The sequence below is a fragment of the Phaseolus vulgaris genome, chromosome 10 (assembly GCF_000499845.2).
Source record: "Phaseolus vulgaris cultivar G19833 chromosome 10, P. vulgaris v2.0, whole genome shotgun sequence".
In the NCBI taxonomy this organism is placed as follows: domain Eukaryota; kingdom Viridiplantae; phylum Streptophyta; class Magnoliopsida; order Fabales; family Fabaceae; genus Phaseolus; species Phaseolus vulgaris.
This window is the reverse complement of record NC_023750.2, coordinates 41704454-41723650: the sequence shown is the minus strand read 5'-3', so window position 1 is coordinate 41723650 and position 19197 is coordinate 41704454. Positions and strand designations below refer to the sequence as shown.

General features: G+C 30.4%; 2 protein-coding genes across 2 annotated transcripts; both read right to left on the bottom strand.

Moving 5' to 3' along the window:
* Positions 1–837: 837 nt before the first annotated feature.
* Positions 838–6829, bottom strand: LOC137818808 (linoleate 9S-lipoxygenase 1-like). The gene is made up of 9 exons (XM_068622424.1): positions 6113–6829; positions 4219–4505; positions 3889–4129; positions 3371–3682; positions 3171–3256; positions 2954–3061; positions 2554–2861; positions 2196–2459; positions 838–1751 (listed from the first exon to the last, which is right to left on the bottom strand). Exons 1-9 carry the CDS (start codon positions 6348–6350, stop codon positions 998–1000), a joined length of 2598 nt encoding a protein of 865 aa, XP_068478525.1. The 5' UTR covers positions 6351–6829; the 3' UTR covers positions 838–997.
* A 6646-nt stretch (positions 6830–13475) lies between these two features.
* LOC137819045 (linoleate 9S-lipoxygenase 1) lies at positions 13476–18622 on the bottom strand. Its single transcript, XM_068622767.1, has 9 exons — positions 18017–18622; positions 16578–16864; positions 16207–16447; positions 15734–16045; positions 15518–15603; positions 15306–15413; positions 14909–15210; positions 14559–14822; positions 13476–14462 (listed from the first exon to the last, which is right to left on the bottom strand). The coding sequence occupies exons 1-9, from the start codon at positions 18246–18248 to the stop codon at positions 13706–13708; spliced, it is 2589 nt and encodes an 862-aa protein (XP_068478868.1). The 5' UTR covers positions 18249–18622; the 3' UTR covers positions 13476–13705.
* Between the last annotated feature and the right edge of the window lie 575 nt (positions 18623–19197).

Genomic DNA, 19197 nt, shown 5'->3' with positions numbered 1-19197 from the left:
TATTATTTTTCAAATTTTTATTAATAAAAATTAAAAACAAAAAACGTGCTAGAGTAAATATGGTTAAGCTTTGAGTGAGGGTCGCGCAGGTAGACAAAGGGGTCAGAAAGTAAAAAGTAGCTGGACCAGCAGAATGTGCCCAGATTTCCCTTGTTTTGAAATAAGAGGAGTGTGACGGTAAAGGAGGGGTGCAGTGAGAAAACGTAAGTCGGGCTGCGGAATGGGCTCAGATTCTTTTTTTGTTATGTTTGAATTTTGAATTTAATTTTATCTTGTTTGTATAAAAAAACGTGGAACCCGCCATTTAAATATGTTTTATGAGTGTATGAATCAATGAAGAGAGAGAAAAGGTGATAAGAAACCAAAAATATGAGGAAAATAAAAAACATATGCAGGATGATGATGGATGGCAACGGTTGACGGCGCGGCGGCGTGGCACTGAGAATGGGGTGAGAAAAAAGAGTGGCATGGGTGCGTGGAGAGAAGCAAATGGGTGTGGAAAGGAAAAGAGTGAGACGGGCTAGGGATATGCAAAGTGAAACAGAACTGCAATAAGTAGAAAAGAGTTTTTTATTATTACAATTATTTTATTTTTTCTCTTTGCTTTTATTTTAAAATACTTCTTCTTGATTCCATTTTTATTTTCTTCAAAAAGTAAAATAATTATTAGTAGTATTTAAGGAAAAAAAAATGAAGCTTGTTCTGTTTTTTATGAGGTAGAAATTTAGATACCCAAATCAAAGTCATGCAACAGGTTTATGTTAAAAATGTATATGGCAGAGAGAAATTTGATTTGATATTCAAAATCCGAGATATCAGACTTATATAACCCAATACTTAACACAAAATGATACCACTCTTATTAAAAGGAGAACCATGTAAGATCCCCATACATTACTTAAGCATACACCCGACAATTATGCAGAGACAAGCAAACATAATTATTTGGTATTGAGCGATAAAGTAGGACAGACATTAAACCACACAGGTAGACTCCTTAAATAGAGATGCTGTTGGGGATTCCTCTGAAAGTGAGACCTTCCTTACTGGTAGGAAGAAGCACAGTGTAGGGCATCTTAACTGGCCCAACACGGTTTCTGAGACTTGAATTGTTGTTCCTTCCTAAGATCTTATTCTCAATTTCCTTCAGTTTGTTTCCAAACTTTTGAAAGGCTTGAAGAGCCTTTGTATCATCGGTCCAATTAGGATTGTCCCTCTGTCCAAGATAGACCTCATCAGAAGCATGTCTTGACAATATCTCTATCACAGAAAGGTCCACAATGGCCTCATATTTTCCTGTAATTGTTCTCAGATAAGCCTTTTGATGATTGCTGCTCAGCTCATCATATTCTTTGGTTCCTGGCTCTGGGATCAATCTTCTGGTTAGAGTTGGACGGTTTAGGATGTAACCTCCATAAGGGTATTGTCCAAAATTAACAGCTGCATGGAGAGCTGAAGCAGTCCATATTATAATGCTGCAAATGTGAATCAGATTTTGAGGAGTGTTCAACTTTGGCCACCATGGTTTGTCTTTCAAGTCACCATGACCCTTCTCAACAGCTTCCTTCCACCAAGTTTGGAGTTCTGTGTCTTTCTTAATTGCATCATCTGTGGCATAGTACAATGAGACATAGTCTTTAACCCAGGACTGGATAGCACTCCATATCTCTAGTCCATCGACAGCATAAGGGTAGTCATCAATCACTAGACGAAGGCCATGTGGAGAGGATGGATCCTCAATTGCCATTCCTCTGAATCAAGGAGATAACAAAGGACTTGTTGTTAACACCAAATTTCTCTTTCATTTTTTAGATAAAAAACAATTTTACTTAAGTAAATAATATCATTGAAATGAATTTTGACTATCTCATCAGTCTTTAACTTCCACAAGGCAATACTCGCTTTTAACATTTTAAATATAAAATATACATAATGCACAAAGAGTAAAAGACTTTTATATGTTAATCCAATAACATATTGTATTTATGATAAGTTGGTTAGTTTCTACCACAATACCATAAAATAATACTTGACGTTATTTATAATGGGTTTACATTGACAATGTATAAAAATCAAGATCTTTTAATATTTACTAAAGTTTCTTCAGAAAATAGATTAAAAGGACACACAATGTTGGTATGAAATAAATGAACAATTTTAACTTGAAAATTTTTACAGTAATGCATAAATATTACCTCTTAATAAGATCAGCAGGAAGAGCCTGATCAGTGAAAACCCAACTTTTGTAAACTGCTGAAGACATCTCCACAGAGAATGGCCCGGGCAAAAATGATTGCTCAATAATACCACCTGCATTGATGAGTGATTGTCGTGCAAGTCCATTGATATTCATGGTGTCACGATAGTGAGGCGACAAGAGTTTGTATATAGGGTGGAGCACACTGAGATGCCTATTTGTTGCTATGACAAAGGGCTCAATTGTGGCATGGGTATTTAGCCTGTGATCAAATGATATGGCAAACCAAATAAATTAAGAATCACTTAATAGTTGGTTTATGATAAGTGATGACAAATGGGAGAGTTTATGCATACCAGTGGCTCATGAGTTGATGATAGCAAGAGTCATTTACTACAACATAAGCCTTAGCCAATAGCCAAATTGTGCTTTCAGCGCCTTGGTCTGCAGGCAAGATAACTCTGCTAACAGCACCAAACTCATCTCCCCTAGGATGTGGAAGACTTAATTCAATAGCCAATGGCTTCAATGTGCCATCATCTTTCAAGAAAAGGATTGTCCTTGTGGCATAAGACTTTGCGGTGGGTAGGTCATTGATCTTCCTCAGATATGGTAGGAATGCATCATGGTGATCTAATATGAACAGTTTGTTACCATTCAATGCCTGTTGAACAAATATCATTATAAACATTCAGTGTCATGGTTAAATGGAGATTCATGTATCATTTTGCCATGGAATTAATAAATATCATTCACCTCTTCCACAGTGAGTCCACCAAGGTTGATCTCCAAATTTTCTTTAGTAATTGTGCTAGTTTGATCACCATACACAGAAGCATCTAGCTTGCTCTTTGGAGGGAACTCCTGTCATTCATTAAATAACATTGCCAGTAAATTAACATGAGAAACAACGAATATAATTCAAATGAAAACCAAATCATTCCAATTTAATGAACAATAAAGCATTATTTACTTGAAGGCGTTGAATTAGGCAAGGATTAACACCAGCAAGCATCTCTCTTCCAAATTCTTCATCAGTCATCCATGCAGACTTACTAACTGCTCCAAATAATATGAAAAACATGTAAATGTTAAATATGATAAATATTGGATGTGAAGTAATTTCAGTTGATTTTACTTGAGATATATATGTGACTTGTAAGCAAACAATACCTTGGATGACATGAGGTGGTGGAAACTTGAGGACTTGTTCACCATCAGTGCGGAAGATTTCCTTTATCACTGGTAAGGGGCTAATGTTGCTTATTACGTCTGTAGGAAGATGAATTCCACCTTCAAAGAATCCACGAACGTCATCAAACTTATCAAACTCAGCATTTAAACCAAATGCAGATTGAAATTGAGGTAAGACACTTTGAGCCAAGGACTTTATTCCATATGTAAGAAAGTCTGATGACTTCAAGTGACCAAAATTTTCATCTCTTGGAATGTAAGTGTCGCTGGCTGGTGCCTCACTCTTAGGATCTGTTAATAAAAGTAAAATCAATTTTGTATCCTCAATCATAATGATAATGATAATAATAATAATAATAAGTAATTGCACTTTCAAAAAACAAAAATCTAACTTATAATAGTACAGCTCTACATCAAGGTACAATTTCATTGAGGCAAATTACTTTATCACCATGCATTGGAATTGATTATCTAAAATAGAAAAATTAAATCCTAACCTCTTTTTGATGCTTTTCTCCCAGTTCTTCCTCTGCGAGGGTATGGATAGGCACTAGAACCTCCAAGAACAGGACGAGCCAGATCTGCACTCTTGTCTGGGTTGCCCAAATCATTATACACATCATAATCATAGATCCTATCAGATACCTTACGCTGCCCAGTTCCATCCCCTCTTAGGTTTTCCAATTCTTCTTTTCTGTACTTAACCAGTGGAGTTGGAGTTTCACTTGGAACATATGTCTGCAACATGTTTGATGAATTTCTTCATTAAAATGGGCTAAATTATGTGAAAGTTTAGGAAAATAGTACTTGAATTTCATGTTAGTTACCTTGTTGACAAAGAAAATACGGTCCTTTTTGTAATTTTTTGCGTTGTAAACCCAGGAGTTGCACACAAAGTGAATGGTTCCATGATTTGGAATGTCTTCAAGAGTGAGACTCACAAGGAAAAACTCAGCTTGCATAAAGTTTTTGATGTAGAATGCTCCTGGAATTCCAAAACTCTCATCCCATTCAAAAGAAATATTGAATGCATCTTGCCTATCTCCCAAGGTTGGTAACGAAGGAAGATGATTCTCCAAAAACGTTTGCTTTCCAACCTTTCCATTTCCAAGCCCTGAAAAATAAGCACATACAAAGAAAACTCATACTCATTGTGCATTCAAATTCAAAAGTGCTTTTCAAAAATTTATACTTACCCAATTACTTTTTATCCACAATCCATCACTGAATTGTTAAAAAATCACAATCATAGTTTAAAAGAATTATTAAAAAAATCCTCTCTTTCTTCTCTCTTTTTCTCACTTTCTTTATCTTCTTTTCTTCACATGTTTAAATGCCACAAAACCATTTTTCTTGTTCTTTCCAAACTAAACCTTAATCTGCTCTCGTGTGTTCACGTAAAAAGAACTATTATCTTCCACACAAAGGTTCACTGTTATCACTGTCTTGGAAAAGCTGTCATTTCAATTTAAAACAGACAATAATAGAGTTTGAAAACAGAATTTAATTTATATATAAAGAGAGGATAAAATATGTTTATGTCATTAACTAATTAATAAGAAGTAATACTATAATATCATTTTTAAAATAATTATTATAATAAACAATATTATTATATATATTGTAATGTTTATTTTTCAAATATGAACTTAATGTAGTTTTGTTTGTATTTATATGTCTAAAAAAAAGTGCTACATTTATTATAATATCAACTATAATTATAAATAGAATGGAAAAATATCAATCCGGGTCAATTTTATTCAGTTAAATTAAAAATAATATAAAATAAGAAAAAAATTAAAGAATATTAATATTTTTTTTCTCTATCCCTGCTCTTTCAGAAAAAAAAAATCCTAATTCATTTTATAAAAATATCTTCATGATAGTGTCCCTAATCAAAGCTAATAAAAAAAACTGTCTAATCCTTGAAAAGAATATCATCTTTTAAAATATATTCTGAAAGTCCACAGTAAATAAGTATTTTAAGTATTGATAATATATAAATACCTTATAATAATATAATATATCCTATTATAAATCAATATAAACTTACTTTAATATCAACACTAACAATTTTATTTTTTAAATGTTCAGATCTAATAATTCTTTTTAATAAAACAAGTTTGTTGTTTTGTACAAATCATTATGTTCATTATGGATCGTATCATTTATTCTATTCATTATATTTTGGAGTTGTCTAACTACTTCAAATAAAAATAAAGATAAAATTCTCTTTCCAAATCATGCAATCGAGAATATATAATAAACAATCATGTTTAAGTACGTGAAAGATTTACACCATAAATAAATAAATAAATAACTCTTTTTTTATTATCTTGTTCATCTCTATTTTTTCTACTTCAATTTACCCAAAACAGATAGAGATCATGACTCTTTAAACTGAATGTTTATGAAATGAAAATTTTGTACAGTCATAATTATCAAGAGTTTAACAATGATGAAAGTGAGAAGTGAGAAATAACTGTAGAAACTATTATCTTCAAACTAAAGTGTAACTTTAACAACTGTCACCAGTTTAATCAGTTATAACCTGGTACATGTGAATATATTATTACTGTTCTTCAAATCTAACATAAGAAGTTGTTTTAAAAAGTGTGGTTGGATTGTTTATGTCTATGTTAGTTTCTTGATAAACTACATGTTGAAAGAAGCAGAAGAGTTATTTTGAACTGCAGAAGAAAACAGAAGGAAGAAACAAACCATCAGTCTTGGTGGCGCTGACCAACTGTAGGGCAATGTTGCGGCTGAAGATGGCGGTGGCGCCGTCAACTATTCCTCCGACTACTTTGTTTGCAGTTCCAAAGATGCCACCAGCAATACCAAGCACACCACCACCAGCAGTGGACACTACTTCGTTGAAGTCCAACACATTCTTGGTCATCAACACCACTGTTCCCTTTATCTTGTGACCCTTTCCTCCTCCTAGGATTCCAAACATCTTTGCCAATAAAACACAACACCACACACTCTTCTTCTTTCTTCAAAGCCTTGTGCCTTGTTTGTGCCTTCTACCCTCTCCACAACACCCTATTTATAGATCAATATCACGTGTTCCAAGAACAAAGTCATTTCAACCAATGCTGAATTACCTCTCTCTACTGAAGTAATTTTCTGATATTTTTCTGCTAAATTGCAATATGGCCTCTCACCATTCCTTGATCATTTGTAAGGGTGATAGTGATACATGATTACCTTACCTGCACTGTTTTCCCTCGTGGATGATGATGAGGTGGAAAGAATATGGAAAAATAATAGAGTTTGAGTTATGAATCATCAAATAGATAGTATATAAAAAAAACACATATATATCAATCAGCTATAGTACGTACAACTACAGTATAAAATCAGATTTTTTTTATTAAAAATAATAAATAAATATAGATATTTTAAAGATGACTCAACCCTTATATTAGAATTAAGAAGAGAGATAAGATAATATCTCACATCCCAATTTTATAGAGATTTGTAAAAATGACTTTTTTGTTTGTCTAAGTTGCATGTTTCTCATAGTGCAAGAATCTAAGATGTAAGTTTGTTGGAGATCCCACATCGACTAGAGATTAGAGTCTTTCATAGTATATAAGTGGATGCAAACCTCATTTCATTAAACTGATTTTATGGAGTTGAGTTAGGTTTAAAATTCACTCTGCAATAAAGTTGTTTTCTATAAAAGTTGTGGTATACATGAAATATCTCTATTTTATTAATTATTTTTATCTTTTAAAAAAAATTTACAACCCAATTTATTACAAACTCCAAAAAAAAAAAATTTAGAGTTATTCTTTATCACAAAAGCTCAACCTTGCTAGCAGTGAGGAAAAATTAACAAATCAAACACCAAAATTTATAAAAAGAGAATTTCGTAATTCTTTTACTAAATTCAATGTTTTTAAAACTTTTTATTTAAATATTCTTTCAAAATAATATACTTTTCTTTAATTCAATTAATTTTTACTAATGACTGGAGTCAACCATGAGTTATTATATAATTCTATGTAAACATAAAATATCTAATCACTCAAATAATGATATCCTAGAGAAAATAAATATAATAATTAGAAATAAATTTCGAGTGACTACAAAGTGTGTGGATGAATGCCATGATAAACATGGTCTGCTACCGTATTATTATAACACGTGCAATATTTTGAAACACTAAAAACATTGAACTTTGGAGTGTACAAAACTCGTTCAATATATTAGTTATAGTGTGTTGTATAAGCCTTTAATTTTATTTTAAGATGCAATTTTAAATTAACAAGAAATAGGTAGTGTATAAATAAAAGTTAAATATTTATTTTAATAAAAAACTTTTTTTCTAAACTATCTCTAAGATGAGAAAAAATTATGACTATTATGGTGTGGTATCATTTTTCAGACTTGAGAAAGCGGAAAAATAGGGAATAATATAGACTAATTAAACAAGTGACTCAATTTCTATCAATAATATATTATTATTTTCTATTCATCTTGAGTAATTGGTGATAAGGGGATGTTATTTTTGTAGGATTTAATCTTTGGAAAACCCATCTAAAAGTTCTTTAGGATTTTTTTTTTAAGTATTAAAAGGAAAAAGCTTAAATTATTAGGTACGTTGCATCGAGGTAAAAGGAATTAATATTTACATATATATTTAATAGAGTGATTATCTAAATATGTGAACGTTCTAATGATTGAGTTGTTATATATATATATATATATATATATATATATATATATATAAAATTATAATTGGAACATAGTAATCAAAATGTTGGAATCCGTGACCACATTTTTAATAAACTTAATTGAGTCATTGTCACAAGATGTAGGAATTCTGATTTTCAATGAATAGTGTAATATATCATTCAACATTTTCTGAAATACTTTATTAAACATTTATCAAAAACTAACACTTCATCAATCGAAAATTCCATCGATAAAAATTAAAATTATTTCCTTATATTAGGTAGTTCATGCACCTATTAATCTAATGTAAATATATATTATAAATTTATAAATGAATATTTTAATAGATATCCATTTTATATGAGTATCTAATGGTTAATGCACAAACTTCTTTTATATTTTTATAACTTTATGTCTTAATCTATCTAATCAAATTATTAGTAAAGTATAATATATCTTCTTTTCTTAATGAGTATAATGTTTAACACCTCGACCACTAAAGTCTGATACATTCTAGATATCCTTTATCACATATTCATAAAGGACAATACACTTGTGAAGAACACATATTATACTAATATCAATATATATATATATATATATATATATATATATATATCTCACACCAATGATTCATATTACTCATTAAGAAGTAGTTTCATATTACTTAGGAGAGATACCTCTAGATAGTAATTTTAGTTAAGACTTTTATTCACTCAAACTACATTCTCTTCACTTGAGAGTTTATCGCTTGAACATTCTCACAATGCTTGAATAATATATGTATTGGACCTCTTCTAATAAGGTTCATAACATAAAACACATTGTTTCACTAACATTTGAGTTTTCATGATACCACTTGAACATTGTGATGTGAATGTATGCACCATTATCATGGATCTTGCTTGAACGGCGACATAGTTGCTTGAATAACCTCATTTGAACAAGTTATTTTAATCTCTCTTATTCTAGCTATAGACTTCTAACATAAAATATTTTCTTATTCCTTTAACATCTACATTTTTTTTTATCGAATACTACTAGTTAACAATAAAATTTATTTTATACACCATTTAAATATTGCTTAAGCGGTGAACAACACTTGAACATTATCATCATGTTTAATAACACCATTTTACAATTTTAAGAAAAAACAATCACACATTCAACAAACAAAATATATTTCAATTCATCCAAAACATCATTTAAATTGTCTTATTCTCTGTTAAAAGACCAAATTAATAATTAATAATCCCAATAAATAGGAAATTAAATAAGAGGAGTGTATGTATGGGGAAATGGTGGACAAAATTGAAAATGTGGGTATAGACAATCTTCAATGTGTCACTGTTACTGCCCATATTTTTTCAAAAACAAACAAATACAATTTTATATATGATAATACTTACTCACCAAAAAAATAAAATAATATATGTCTCATTATTTTCTTTTCTTTTTCACTTTCACTTTCACTTTCCCTTTCACTATAGAATTACTTTTATAAAAAAAAAAATTAGCTGATTATTCTTGTTAAACCTTACAACTAAAAAGTAAGTACCACTTTTAATTTTTAATATCATAATAAAAAATATATGTCCTGAATTTATGGAAACATATTCCTAATATTATGAGAATAGTAACAGAATTTAAAATTTAAGTTTTTCCTATTATTTTTTACCAATAATAAAAAATAAATAAATAAAAATCACTTTATATTTAACTCTATTGTGTTTAAATAGAGTAAAATAATGCTTCAATTACTATTAGAAAATTCTAAAGATCATGAAACTAGACTTTCATTATCCTTTAGGTTACCCAATATTTATAAAAAAAAATAGAGTTGCTACTAGAAAAAGATGAAATTTTGGGATTTTATCCTTATAGAATAATAATAAGTTATCTTTCTGAAAATCTTATTACAATAAATTTGAATGCAACTCCATTACAACAGAAGAAGGTTCTAAACAGTTTTTTTTTTCATTATAGTTAATAATTTCTTATATGATAATCATTCAAAACTTCTTCTTTTTTATATTTAAATACATAAATATCGTATTTTATATACTTAATTTTTTTTAAATATCAGCCAACTGAAAATGGATAAATTATTGGATGATATGTCTTTCAATTTTTTATGTGTTCATTTAATATACTTTTCTTAAAAATAAGTTTTTTTTTTACTTTTTTAAATAAGTAAATTGTATTTTGAATACGTGATCGTTTTAAAAAAATGATTTTGAGTTTAAAATGTAGTAAAAATTCCTATTTGACAATCATCAAATGATAAAAAAAAGAATAAGTTGACGTAAACCATCCCTGTTTTCGTAATAAAATATGATTATCTTTCTCACTCGAGAAGCATGCTTTGTTTGAACATGATTTGATTCTTTAACAACCAAACCTAAGATCACGATGTAGATTATTATTTTTTTTTTCTTTGCTAATTAAAATATAATATTATATTGCCCATGAGGAACTCGAGGTTTCTCTACTTCCAACGATGGGATTCCTTTGTTTCAAACCTGACAGTGACAGAACCAACTATTTTTTTAATACAAATAATCATTTTATATAACTTTACACCAATAGAAATGAAAATTTTATCTTTTAAAAGTTATGAAAATAAAACTAATATTTTTTAACAATAAATTGTTGGAGATTTCATTGTAGATAAAGATATTTTTGTAGTACATAAATATGTGTATAAATTTCAACTTAAATATCAAATTTATAAAGCTAAATTAGACTCAAATTTTATTTTATATCAAATTATTCTAAAGTCTCGTAAATATCAGTCATATCTAATGTAAGATAAATATAATAAAAACATTTTATAATTATTATATTAGTTAAATTATATATTATTTTAGAAATTAAAAAAATATTAGTATCTAAATTAATTTATATTACTGATAAATAGTTTTTAAATTAGTATTTAATCAACGATCATTCTGATCTAGTATTGTCCGTTAAGAACAGTGTCTCAATGGATTAAGTGATAAAGTATATATAAAATGATTTTGATCTCTCGACTCCTTAATGATGGGAAATTATTATGTATTAGAATAACTACCAATTTTAAAATCTAAATTTATAAATTATTTATCAATAATAAAAATTAATTTAGATACTAATAATTTTTTGAATTTTTAAAGTAGTATTTAATTTATTTAATATAGTAATTAATTATTTTTTATTTTTAAAAAATTGTTTTTTATTTAATTTAAGCCAGTTAAAGTAAATATAGCATTACTTACACATTGATGGAAAAGAAATTGTGGGGAAATTCCTCTAGAATTATCCAATGGAGCTTTGAAATGCATTATGCGCGTGTGAAAATGGCAACGAATAACGACAAAAGATGATGAAGTCGATTCGCTGCACACAGCTTTAACTGCAGAAATCAAATCAGAAGATAAAGTGTGGGACCGTGTCACATGCAGTGTGTCGCACACACACTCATCCAACTACTCTATCATCACCCATATCTTCTAAGCTATAATATTTTTTTGTTAAACAGAACATGTGTCTGTTTTACAGCACCAACCTTATCCCTCCAAATCACTACCATGTCCCACTTCCTCCTTTCTTAAAGCTCTTTGTGTCTTGTCGTCATTGTTTCTTGTCTGGTTAAGACTTGAAATCAGATCAAACTGTCATAGGGCATAAATGAGTAAGTAAATAACATTATTTAAAATTTTTTGGTTGAAAATGGTGTCTTAAGTCCATATCCTATTTAGCTTCTTCATACCAATTTACAATTTATATTCACTAAAAATAATATATAGTTACAGTTTTGGTTTTAAACAGATGATTTGGTTTGACTCCACTTTTGTGTTTGCAGATGATTTTAGAATAACAAAGGGAAAAGTAAAAATGGAGACATTTAAATTAATAAAGTATATTTGGAAATTTATTTGAGAAGGCACACACTACTTTGAAAAGAAACTATTTTGAGAAGATGGAGTTATTTAAGATTGATGTAAAATAGTTATTTTTGTAAAACAAAATTATATGAATAGAAAAAATTATCTTATAATTATTAAATTTTTTAGAGGAATACATACGAAAGAGACATGCTAAACCAAGGATGTCAACTCAATAAGATGTTTAGGGTTTAGGGTTAATAAATTTTTTAAAAACAATATGTTTGTCAATCTCTTTCTTTATATGTTGTTCAATTTTTTTATTCTATTAAATGTGTGATTAAAACTTATGAATTTCTAACAATATTTCTTTAATATGAGTCTCTTATGTATTGGTACACTCCTTTCATATTGGTACACTCCTTTCAGTTCTAAGTCAATGTTGAGTTTTCAGTACCAATAAATCGTGAATCGTGAATCAATGTATTATCTCATCACTTTCAATTCAAAATGCAATATCTAAATATTTATATGGTAATATTTTTTAGACACAATGTATTATAATTATATTATTTATAAATATTTTTTTAAGACTTAAAGGAAAAATAACAATAACAATATTAATAATAAAATATTAATTTTAAAGTAATAATAATAATAAGTATTAATTTTTAAATAATAATAAATATTAATTTTAAAGGAATAATAATAAGTATTAATTTTAAAAGTATAATAATAATAATGAGGTGTTTTTAATTTAATAAAATATACTAATTGTTCTAGTGAAAATGGATATCTCTCAACCAGTAGCTGAGGTCGATTAAACTCTGAGATGGTTACCGGATGATATCCTTGCAAGTTTCATGAATTGACTCTAAGAAAATGAGGGGATTCTACTTGTAGAAAATATTCTGATGCTCGCTAAGTCAGTAAGAGTATCAAAATATATTGAGTATAGTGTAAAATATGAGTTAAAAAAGTCTTCATCCCTTCTCCTTGTATTTAGTCTTATTTTGAACTATATTCCCAAATTAATTACAATTCCGCATATATATATATATAGTCAATCTTCATAATTAACACCCGTCTTAATGAGAAATAAATGAGATTTTTTCGTTAACTCTAAAGATCGACATTAAAATAGTTTCACCACATGATTGGACTTGACCACATATACTCACACTAGATATGATCAATCCAATGATAAACTCAAAGATTAAGATGAACATGTTTGGTGGAAAAACACACCAATTAATTAGCCAATGTGTAGATCGTTAAAACATAAAAAAAAAGTATCATTTTCCAAACGTAAGATCAACTCTAAAATAGCAGTAATCTGAGCACAGGTAAAATTGTATTTGATATGGGGCAATTCAATTTTTCAAAACATATTTATCTGTACTCCTGCATGACTGTTCATGCAGTAATAATGAAAAAACACTAATCTTATTCTTGTAATGGTAGGATAGAAAAGTTTTATGGGACTCATTTAGGTACCAATTCAAAGTCATGATATGTAACAGCTCCACTTGAAAACCCCAGTTATATTATATTTGATATTCATAGGTCGGATATCAAACTTCACAACATGATAGTAACTAAATGATAACATAGTACTAAATACGAAAACTAGATAAAATCCACATACAACACTTAAGCATAGATATAGAAGACAGTTATGCATAGGTGGATAAGCCTGCATATTTATTTGTGATTAAAAAGGTAGGATTGCAAAGAGAACAACACGTAGAGAAACTCATTAGATTGAGATGCTGTTGGGAATTCCTCTAAAAGTGAGGCCTTCATCTTCACAGGTAGGAAGAAGCACAGTGTAGGGCATCTGAACTGGTCCATTACGGTTTCTAAGACTTGAATCTTTGTTCCTCCCCATGATTTTTTCTTCAATTTCCTTCAGCTTTTGTCCAAACCTCTTAAATGCTTGAAGTGCTTTTATGTTATTAGTCCAATTTGGATTGTCCCTCTGTCCAAGATAGACCTCATCAGAAGCATGTCTTGACAATATCTCTATCACTGAAAGGTCCACAATGGCCTCAACCTTCCCTGTAATTGTTCTCAAATAAGCCTTTTGATAATTGCTGGTGAGCTCACCATATTCTTTGGTTCCTGGTTCAGGCAGCAATCTTCTGGTTATAGTTGGACGATTTAGGATGAAACCACCGTAAGGATATTGTCCAAAATTCACAGCTGCATGAAGAGCTGAAGCAATCCATATAATAATGGAGCAAGTGTGAATCAGATCTTGAGGAGTGTTCAACTTTGGCCACCATGGCTTATCTTTCAAGTCACCGTGACCTTTCTCAACAGCTTCTTTCCACCAAGCTTGGAGTTCAGTGTCTTTCTTAACTGCATCATTTGTGGGATAGTACAAGGAGACATAGTCTTTAACCCAGGTCTGAATAGTATCCCATATTTCTAGTCCATCAACAGCATAAGGGTAGTCCTCTACCACAAGGCGAAGGCCATATGGAGAGGATGGATCCTCAACTGCCATTCCTCTGAATCAAGGGTGAATAATACAAAGGACTTTGGTATCAAAAATGAAAATTCTAACTTGAAAATTGTATATAGCAATCTATGTGTATAAACATTACCTCTTGATAAGATCTGCTGGAAGGGCTTGATCAGTGAAAACCCAACTCTTGTAAACTGCTGAGGACATCTCTACAGCGAATTCGCCTGGCAAAAATGATCGCTCAATGACACCACCTGCATTGATAAGCGACTGTCGTGCAAGTGCATTGATATTCATAGTGTCACGATAATGAGGCAACAGAAGTTTATAAATAGGGTGGAGCACACTCAAATGTCTGTTTGTTGCTATCACAAACGGTTCCATTACGGCATGAGTATTCAACCTGAGATCACGAACAAATAAAAAATCACTTCTCAAATTCAAAATAGATAAGTTTTTGTGTGATGACAGAGGCAAATTTTTTAATACCAATGGCTCATGAGTTGATGGTAGCAGGAGTCATTTACAACAACATAAGCCTTTGCAAGTAGCCAAATTGTGCTTTCAGCACCTTCATCTGCAGGCAAGATTACTCTACTATTGGCACCCTTTCCCCCAGGATTTGGCAAACTTAATTCAATGGCTAGTGGCTTCAAAGTGTTGTCATCTTTCAAGAAAAGGATAGTTCTTGTGGCATAACACTTTGCAGTGGGAAGGTCATTGATCCTTTCCAAATATGGTATGAATGCATCATGATGATCTAATATGAACAATCTGTTACCATGCAGTGCCTGTTGCACAAAAATATAATCATGACATGATCATTTAGTGTCATGATTAATTTGGTATTGATGTGTCACTTTGTTATGATATTTGTATCACTCACCTCTTCCACAGTGAGTCCACCAAGGTTGATCTCCAAGTGTTCTTTGGTCATTGTACTAGTTTGATCACCATACACCGTAACATCTAGCTTGCTTTTTGGAGGGAACTCCTACCATTCGTTAAACAGCATTAACAATGATTCAATGAATATAATCCAACATAGAAACCAAATTTCTTCTTAGTTACTAAACCAACAATAAAAGCACTGCTTACTTGAAGGCGTTGAATTAGGCAAGGATTAACACCAGCAAGCATCTCTCTTCCAAATTCTTCATCAGTCATCCATGCGGACTTAGTAACTGCTCCAAATCATTTGGAAAACATAGAAACGTTAAACATGACAGAAACAAAGTCAAGTATTAATTAGCATGCACTCAGTGTTTATTTTACTTAAGATATGTAATATAATAACAAGCATATACACAATACCTCTGATGACGTGAGGTGGTGGAAACTTGAGGACTTGCTCACCATCAGTGCGGAGGATTTCCTTAAGCACTGGTATGGGGCTAATTTTGCTGATTACATCTGTGGGGAGATAAAGTCCACCTTCAAAGAGTCCACGCACGTCTTCAAAGGTATCAAACTCATTGTTGAAACCAAATGCCTTTTGAAATGTAGGTAACACATTTTGAGTTAAGGACTTTATTGCATAGGTAAGAAAGTCTCCTGACTTCAAATGACCAAAGTTTTCATCTCTTGGAATGTAGGTGTCACTGGTTGGTATCTCACACTTAGGGTCTATTAAAAGTTAAACAAAATTGAAATTAGTAACAGCAGTGAGAACTCACCACAGTTTTCAAAAACAAAATGAATTTATATGTCATAATGCACAACATCTCTACATATGTTACCAAAAACATATGAAACATTTTGTTGAAAATAGAAAACATAATCCTAACCTTTCCTTGTTGATTTTCTACCAGTTCTTCCCCTGCGAGGGTAGGGAAAGTCACTAGACCCTCCAAGAGTAGTACGAGCTAAATTCTTGTTCTTGTCTGGGTTGCCCAAATCATTATAAACATCATAATCATAGATCCTGTCATATTCCTTGCGCTCCCCCGTTCCATCTCCTCTAAGATTTTCCAACTCTTCTTTTCTGTACTTTACCAGTGAAGCTGGAGTTTCATTTGGAAGATATGTCTGCAACACATTTAACCATGTTTTTCATTTACACAGTGGGAAGAAAATGAGCTAGCTAAATTATATGAAAGTTAAGGGAAAATTTTGAATTTCATAAGTTGCTTGCTTTGGTAGGTAGAAAGTTACTTACCTTATTAGCAAAGAAAATGCGATCCCTTTTGTAAGACTTAGCGTTGTAGACCCATGAATTGCAAACAAAGTGAATGGTTCCATGATTGGGAATGTCTTCAAGAGTGAGACTCACAAGAAAAAACTCAGATTGCATAAAGTTTTTGATGTAAAATGCTTCTGGAATTCCAAAATTCTCATCCCATTCAAAATAAACATTGAATGCATCTTGTCTATCTCCCAAGTTTGGTAACGAAGGAAGATGTTTCTCCAAAAAGGTTTGCTTTCCAACCTTTCCATTTCCAAGCCCTGAAAAAAGTATACAGATTCTGCATGTGTAAGTGATGCACTTTGCAATAGTTTAGTGGTTATGTTAGAACCATAATTCGTAGCATTTATATCAACAATGATTATTCCAATTTCTTAGTTGTGCATAGCTAAAATTGGTGTGCAATACATAATTCTTTTTTAAGTTAAATGCCAAAATTGCATATATTGATTTTGATCTTATTCTTACACTATTCTATATATTTTTACAATATCTGTATATATAATTATACATAAAAGAAAGTTTGATTTGTCTTAATAATAAAATACATCAATGATATATAATATATTTTGAATATGATCTAATTATTTAAGGATGCTCCAATAAAAACTGAATCATTTAAACGATATTTTTTTTCAGATTGGATTCATATTTTAAACATAATAATTAAGCATAATTACACCATGCTCCTACTCTACACTAATATTTATAATAATATTAATATTAATATAAACTGGAAATATATATTAAATATTTTTGTGCTGTTAAATTATTTACTGTTGTAATATAATTAACATAAATTTACTTTTAATACCTATACTATAACATTTATTTATAAAAAAATATAGATATTCATTTTTTTCCGTATTTTATTGTATCTCTTTGCTATTTCTATCCGTTTTCATTATTATTATTTTTTTCTCTTTTTTTTTACCGTAATCTATATCACAAAATACTGCGAACGTCTACTATGAATCTTTATATTTTTAGAAAGACAAATACACTAATGAAAGTCACTTCCAGTGAGTTAAAAAAACAAAGTTACTTCGAGTATATATTAAATGAGAATATTTTGTATAGTGTATATTAAACATAATTATTGTCAAAAGTGTAATCTCATGAGAAACTATGATAAAAGATATACCTCTTATTATTTGCATGAATTTATGTATATATATTCATAAGAAGAATCTAATAGTTATATATCTATATAAAATATATTTATATTTTTCATTTCATTATAAATGGTCATAATTACAAAGTTGGAGTATCATTTTATTTATTCATAAAAGAAAATGAACATTTTTTTCAAGCTAATTATTATAAAAGATAATGCAAACCATCAGAGTTAGGTTAAGTTTTTTGCAGGTGTTGTTGAGATGTTGAAAGAAGTAGAAGATAGAGAAACAAACCATCAGTTTTGGTTGCACTGATCAACTGAATGGCAATGTTACGGCTGAAGATGGCAGTGGCACCGTCAACTATGCCTCCAACTATGTCAGTGGCAGCACCGAAAAGACCACCTGCAGCACCAACTATTCCACCCCTAGTGGTTGACACAAATTCATTGAAGTCAAACACATTCTTGGTCATCAACACCACCGTGCCCTTTATCTTGTGACCCCTGTTCAAGATCCCAAACATTTTTGCTAGCTTCTCAAACACAGCACACTCTTCTTTGGGTGGGAGAGGTTTTGCACCTTAATGCTTGTGCCTTGTGGCTACTCTAGAGGAAGGTATTTATAGGTAAATGTGAAGTCCTTCAACTCAGTGCTGAATTATCTCTAATTTTTCACACATATTTTCCTCCTCCCTGTGCATACAGGTAAACTGCTCTCGTATTGGTTGAGATTTTGTAAAGAATTCATGGAGGGACAAATATACAAACGTTCGTACACTGCATTTATGACTATGGATCCAAAGGATAATAATGGAAATACACAAAACTGACTACAGAATATGAAAGGGAGAAAAAAATACAGTAGTAAATAAATATATCACAAAAGAAATGTACTCGTATTTTGATAAATTGGAGTTCATATAATATATATATATATATATATATATATATATATATATATATATATATATAGACTATGGTAAGATTGGTATTCTAAAATAGACACATATTGCACTGCTTCGTATTTGGATGTTGTTAAAGAAATTGATACATTATGGAGATAGTAGTTGTTAAAGAAATTGATACATCAATAGAATTATTTTTAGAAATGGAAGAGTGGGTGTGTATGAAATATTTTGTATAGCTAAAATGAAGACTTGGGTGTAGATGATGTATAAACTCTCAAATGTGTCATTTATTCCTTGGAAAATATAAGATTGTTGCATTTCTAAAAAATTTATATGGTGGTGATATCGGCCTTCACATGACGAACACTTCGTATAGTGGTGACACTTATGTTTGGGGATGGTAGCCTAAGCATAAAGGAAGGAGCATGGTGAAAGGAGGAGAAATGAGGTGGAAAACAAAGGTGAGGGTGAAAAGACAAGGATAAAAACATGCACTAATGTTAATGTAAAGAAGAAAGGGCACAAGTGAGCACTCCTAAAAAATCTCCTATATATTAGGTTGGTT